The sequence below is a fragment of the Limanda limanda genome, chromosome 15 (assembly GCF_963576545.1).
Source record: "Limanda limanda chromosome 15, fLimLim1.1, whole genome shotgun sequence".
Lineage (NCBI taxonomy): Eukaryota > Metazoa > Chordata > Actinopteri > Pleuronectiformes > Pleuronectidae > Limanda > Limanda limanda.
In genome coordinates, this window is record NC_083650.1 from 4,701,535 (window position 1) to 4,708,470 (window position 6,936).

Here is a 6,936-nt window from a genome sequence, read left to right on the forward strand (position 1 = left end):
TCAAAGTTGTACTCCTGAGTAAATGATCTTCATTACCTTCCACCGCTGCACAACTATGACTGAACCATGTAAACTGAAGGTGAAAATAGTTCCTGGCTCATTATGTGCAATCTCATGTATGTTGTTAACTAATGTTTCTTCCTTTTATACATTTTTATCCTTCACTCGAGGCAGAATAATTGAAGTTATTTTTTAAAAGCGCAGCTGTTTGTGAGTCAGAATCAATTTTCTGATTATTATTCCCACAATATGCACGTACAGGGTCAATGTGAAACATTAAGATGCATGTGTGTGATTAAATTCAACAACGAAGTCATTATCGAACTATCACCATGTCTTATACACTGACTGCTTCTGTGTATTTAAAGTTAATCCCTGTCTGCTCTGAAAAACAACTTCCTCTCTTAACAAAATAGATATCTGTTATGAAAACCTCCATTTTGTCTTTGTTATAGCATCTCACATTTGAAATGTTTGATGCTGTGGAGTTGTGTGCTTTGAAATAAAATGTATTTTGTTGTGATACTAAGAAAATTAAGTCTGAGCGAGTTACAGGTACACTTCTGTTTAATTTAAGTTTGGTGAAGTTGTAAATACACATGTTGGCTCCCATAAGTGAACCCAAAGTGTCTTGATTGCTCATAAACCCCACCTCCTCCATGTTAGCAGATTGGAAAACAAAACAAAAAAAATTGACGTTAAATGTTTGTCAAATATTTTTTGTCATTTAATTTCTGTGAAGCGGGAGGTTGTCCCACATTATTTACAGTCTGTGCTTAAACGATCTGTTTAATGTCACGATGCTCACACGTGGTCGACTATGGTATCACTACCAACACCTTAGAGTTCCTCATAGGAATTATGGTGTATGGCAAAAATGTGAGTCGCTTGCAGCTAGCGTTAGTGAGGGGGGGCGGGGGGAGGGGATTCTGTGGCAGTGACAGCTGCCTCCAAACAGTGGCATCAAAGGCATCTGCCTATGAACGGTGTGGCATCAAAGGCATCTACCTAAAAACGGTGTGGCATCAAAGACCGCTGCCCTTACATATCAGTGGCAGCTTCTGTTGACACCAGAACTGCCTCTACGAGCTACCGCTGCCACGATTTGAGCTTGTCCTTACTGACCTTTGGGCTTCAGACATCAGTCCAGTGAGTATGGTTAGTTTGACGGCTCGATGGCTGCATAATGATTTCAATATGAAACTGCCACCACGCCTGTCAGTTCTATAAGAGCCTTCATTTTTTAATGAAAGATGCACTTTGTATTTTGTTTCAACTAATTGTGTTTAAAAACATTTGTGTTCAGAGTTATTTGTAATCTATTTAGAATTTGTTTGCAATATACTTGAAAGTATAAAGAAACCGTCCTTACTCTCATGCACTAAAAGATCATAAGCTATCCTCAACCTTTTTCCATTTCTTTCCATTAATATGATGCATAAAATACAGTACTTTTCCAATTGGAGAAGTTTCGATGACTTTATTGCTTATTCAAAGAGAAGCTGAAGATTGGACCCAGAACAGATGTTTTCAGGTGGTTTACTGTTTTCTGAAAAATATCAATATGTGAATAACTGAGAGCTGGATCTAATGTTCCTCCCTATTACTTCAACCTAAATAACGTCCCTCTTATTCATGCTATTTTTATTATAACCACCTGAAAACCGACTGAGTCGTAGAAATATAATCGTCTTTAAACTCTAAACCCTGAATAAATGTGATATGTATTTTAAATCAGGCACAGGCGCGAAGAGCTGAAGAACCACCGGTGCCTGGTGATTTTGAACCCTGGACGCAGAAGGGCGGTGCCGCGCTAAAGGAAGTTCCTACTTCCATCAGTGGCAAGAGACTCAGGGAGTATCCGCCTCACAGCTCGTGTTCTGAGGCTTATATGAAGTTTGAGTCGCTCCGGTTCTGAGTCGTGGACATGGATGGACACTCGAGTTCCAGGCCCGTCACGGTGCTGCTGCTCGCCGCCCTCACGAGCTCCGTGCTGGGCCAAGGTCCACCACGGTACATCGAGCACGGAAAACCCCTGGTCCTGACTCCTCCGAAGTACAAAGACGTCATCAGCAGCATCGTGTGGACCCACAACACGAACCTGGTGGTGGAGTGGGTGAATATGGAGAAGGAGTTCTTCGGCTCGTTTATAGGACGGACCGAACTGGACGAGAGCACCGCACAGCTGACCGTGAAAGACACCACGCAAAGCGACGGGGGAGAATACAAGGTGGAGATCAACAACGAGCCGCAGAGTCAAGTGTACAAGGCTGCTGTGATCAAGAAGGTGCCCAAGCCCAAGGTGGAGGTGACCCCGTCATGCGACCGCACATCCAGTAAATGTACCTTCACCTGTCAGGGAGACACCGCTGGGACTCAGCCCCTCAACTACAGCTGGGGGACGGACCAAGGTGTGTGGGCGCAGGAGCAGCAGAGCATGGACCTCCTCATCTTCAAAGACGAGAAGACGCAGCGTGTCAAATGGATCTATTGCACGATGAAGAACCCAATCAGCGAAGAGGTGAGCTCCGCTTTTTTTAACCCAATGTACTCGGGACTGTCTCCAGGCGAGCTGGCTGCAAGTATTATCATCCCCATCATCATTATAGTTGTGGTCTTGGTTGGACTTGGAGTTTGGAAGCGAAAAGCCATCAAGACAAAGTTCTGTGCAGAGTCAGGGCCTATTTAGGGGAGGTCTGGAGTTCTGCTTTAACTGAAAGAGATAGAAGTCCATCTGTTAATCGACCCCTGAATGGAAAGCCAAACTAGAGATTTACATTCCTCCACCAAGGGCATTAGTCTGTCTCACTATGAAACACAGAGAGAAGAAGAAAAAAAGCCTAGATTTGCCCCAAAATGAATTGAGCTCTTCCTTAAGTCGTGCCCCCGCCCTCCTCTAAACTTCACAGGACTCTGTTCAGTGGTTTCTTTGTGTTTCTGCTAACGAGCAAACGCAGGCAAAACCAAGACCTCCGTCCAGCTAATGAAGCTCCAGCATCACATCTGGTCTCTGGTTCCTTCAACAACTCACCTGTTCATCCCTGAATTCTTCCTGCTGCAGAGGTCTTTTCAGTTTTTTATATAAAATCACAACAGTAGAGCTGAGGGCAGAATCTAAGACTTTTTATAATCTGACTCTATTGTCTTATTTTTTTGAGCAGCCACCTGTGAACAGCCTGTAGCTGTATGGTATTTCAAATATGAGATGGGTGAGAAAAATAATTCAGTAACTGCCCGTCTCAATTCATAGTATGACAGTGGTGGAAGAAATTACGTTTTTTTTTTTTACACCAAAGAAGTAAAAACAGTTTAGAAATATTATTTAACTCTTATATGTAAAGTCAGGGAATCAAAATAAACTTGAGCAGCTTTCAGACCTGCACTAAACTGATATTCAGATGAAATGTTGTGGAAGTTCTGTATGTGAGAACAAATGTCAGAGTCACTGTCTCCCTGCAGCCTCCGAATAAAATGTCTTAAAAAATCTCAGAGAGTTCGAGTGAGAATTCAGCAGGAGACGAGTGGACGTGTTGAGGAAGTTTCTAACACTTGACAGACATGAAACTGGAAGAATATAAATGTCTCAGGATGAAGAGGAGGAGCCGTACACGCAGAAGATGAAGACGTCAACTTGGAAAGACGAGGAGGTTCCAGAGCTTTTGGTGATGAGGGCCGACGCCGGTGTGGATGAGCTGTAAACAACACAGCGGAATTTATACATCATGTCCTGCCCCCTGCTGTTCTACGGGCTCCGCCCCTCGCCTGAATGTTCCCCACATGTTCCTGTTGTTGTGAACGAGTTTGACCCGGAACAATCTGCTGCTGCTGCTGCACAGGAGAGACAGAAGACTCCAGAAAATGTTTGGTCAATTGTGTGCGGACATTATCAAATATCAAAAGTAAAGGTACTTTTAATTTAATTTTGTAAATTGTAATGACATCACATGCTTCCACTTAGCCTGTGAATTAATATCTTAGCAGACACGTTTCCATGGACACCAACATTCTAACATTAACTAGAATAAGACAATCTGAATAAGGCACTGCATGTAAAGGGCATGTTCTGATGAATTGACCCTGAATGAGATCATACTCAAGACTAGGGTTGCAAAATCCGGGAATATTCAAAGTTGGAAACTTTCCATGGGAATTAACGGGAATATACGGGAATATACGGGAATTAACGGGAATATACGGGAATTAACAGGAATTAACAGGAATAAACTGGAAATGTTGTGGGTAATTTATACTAACTGTATTTACCTTGTCATACACAGACATAAATATAAACATTTTGTTTTGTCATAGGCTAATTTGAGCCCTGAGGAAACTTTGAGCACTTGACTATACGCTTCTGCATTGTTGTGTCATTCTTAACATAGGTCTTTGCACAGTATTTGCAAATGTACACAGCCTTTCCTTCTACATTGGATAGGGTGAAATGTCTCATCACAAGATAGTGCTCATGGCATTGTTCTGTAGAATAAGATGAGAAAAAAGTATGTAAAAAAACACTAATGCAATGCCAGAGATATAAATAGTTAGCCAAACATTTGGAATCGTCTGTAAAAAATCAATAGATAAATGTATGGAAATAGGCTAGATGAACAGATGAACAATCCTCAATCAGCATGCTAATATATTTTCCCCAGTAATATCATAGAAACCTACCTGACTAGTCCTGCACACTACAGCAGGCCTCAATCAGCCCTGCTGTAGTGTGCAGGATGCTGGGAATTATCTGTGCATGTGATGGAAGAATGCACAGTGGAGGGTTGAAACTCAAAATGCAGCGTGTGCTTCATTCCATACATCTTTAAAATCGAGTTTTGAATGATGTTTTTATTGCTCAGCGTTTAATTTGGGAATTTTTTTTTTTTTTTCAAAATTCCCAATATTCCCGAGCTTAACTTCCCATGGAAAGTTTCTGGAAAGTTTCCGGAAATTGACTAGAAACTTTCCGCCCCTTTGCAACCCTACTCAAGACTAATCAATAATCAAACTAAGAACTATGGAGTATTCTGACTTCAGCCTCATTATGTTTATGTGTTAATCTCATTGTAATGTCCTATTAGAGGTTTCACAGCATTTTGTGTCATCAACATGTGACAGTTACCAACTGATGACAACATGTGTCCTGGATTTGAGTGTAAACAAGATTAAAAAACAGGAGTTGAAATTTTGTTAAAAACAAACAGAAAACTCTTACGAGGGTAAATGACAGTATCGGGCATTAAATAATTCCAGTTTGGAGTTTTAAAATTCTAGTGGGAATGTCAGACGAATGACATAGTGGACTCAATGTTGACATGTGACATCATCAGTTTAACAAGTCACAAGGATTATGAATGGGATATTCTATAAGCAACGTGTGTCAACATTATATTTATATAATTGTCTTATTCTGAATAAAGCCAATAGTCAATGTATTGGTGTCCATATAAACGCAAGTACTAATATAATAACCTCCTAATTGATATGTTGATTGAGTAATCAGAGTATTATTGTGATGGAAACTGGAATGAGTACTTCAAAGTTGTAATCCTGAGTAAATGATCTTCATTACCTTCCACCGCTGCACTACTGTGACTGAACCATGTAAACTGAAGGTGAAAATAGTTCCTGGCTCATTATGTGCAATCTCATGTATGTTGTTAACTAATGTTTCTTCCTTTTATACTGTTGTGGCAATTTCTACAATCCCACTACCAACGAAGAAACGAGTCTCAAAAACTCTTACAGTATCGTCACCTTTAATGCTCGAGCATGGTGCATACCACAGGGTTTAGTTTAAGTAATGCACACCAGATAGGAAACAGCTCACTGTCTTTATACATTTGGCTAACCACTCCCATACTGGATGGGGGTGTTAAACAGGAAAAGGTTGAGATCCTTTGATCACATGAATACAAAGATGCCTAGTTAAAGCAATCGGACCAATATGCATTCAGTAGTAAAGGGCTGTGTCTAGAGAAAATCAGGTTACAGTGGCTATGTTAATCAGGTCAATACACATTCAAATAGTACAGGATGCAGCATGATAAAGGTTACATCGTCATTCAATCATGATCAAACAGACGGGAAATATATGCCATTACAATCGGCCCTTTTGATCAGAATTGGATCAACGATGCTTTATAAGGTGGGGGAAGTCCCACTCTGTCTGGGTTACTTAAGTTATGTGCTATATTAAAAACAAAACGATGTACCCATGGATGACAGGGGCCAAACATATATACACCACCACTTTGTGGATGATATGCGCAGTGATGTTTCAGATTTATACCTAAAAATGTTGAAAGTTGAGTAATTGCAGTATTTACAAAATGAGTTCCATTGTCACTGCTGATTTTATGGGGAATTCCCCATCGGGGAATGATTTCGCGTATTAACACCTTTGCTACTGCAGAGGCATCTGCTTTACCTGTGGGGAAAACTTCAACCCATTTAGAAAACATGTCCACAATTACAAGACAGTATTTATTTCCTTCACATGGTGTTAATTCAATGAAATCCATTTGCAAGTGATCAAATGGTAGGGCAGGGGGAGGGTGGCTTGAGGTTTATATGTCCTGGCCTCTTGTAATGTTGTTTGTTAGATAAATTAAACATTTAGAGCAGAAATTGTGTGAGAAATTTGTGAACCCTCTTGTGAACCAGTGTTTGTTAACTGCATCTACCATTCCTTTTTTTGATACATGGTCTCTCCCATGTGCCAACTTTGCATAAAAAGGAAACAAAAACTTAGGCAGGGAAGGACGACCGTCTTGGTATTGCCACACATTATTAACATATGTACATCCAGCATTTTTCCAAGCGGCTTTCTCTATTTTGTCAGCATGGCCTTGTGCTTCTGCTAAATCTGTGAGTGAGGCAAGAGGAGTATCAATGAATTGTGACATTTGCAGTATATAGGTTTGTTGCGCTGCCTCCTTA

General features: G+C 40.7%; 1 protein-coding gene across 1 annotated transcript; it reads left to right on the forward strand.

Moving 5' to 3' along the window:
• The first annotated feature begins 1,927 nt into the window (after positions 1-1,927).
• On the forward strand, positions 1,928-2,760 carry LOC133020980 (uncharacterized). Its single transcript, XM_061087751.1, has one exon. The coding sequence runs from the start codon at positions 1,928-1,930 to the stop codon at positions 2,687-2,689; it is 762 nt and encodes a 253-aa protein (XP_060943734.1). The 3' UTR covers positions 2,690-2,760.
• Positions 2,761-6,936: the final 4,176 nt, after the last annotated feature.

What these genes read in the sequence shown, in the direction of transcription:
- LOC133020980 (XM_061087751.1), top strand. Translation starts at nt 1,928, where the DNA reads ATGGATGGACACTCGAGTTCCAGGCCCGTCACGGTGCTGCTGCTCGCC.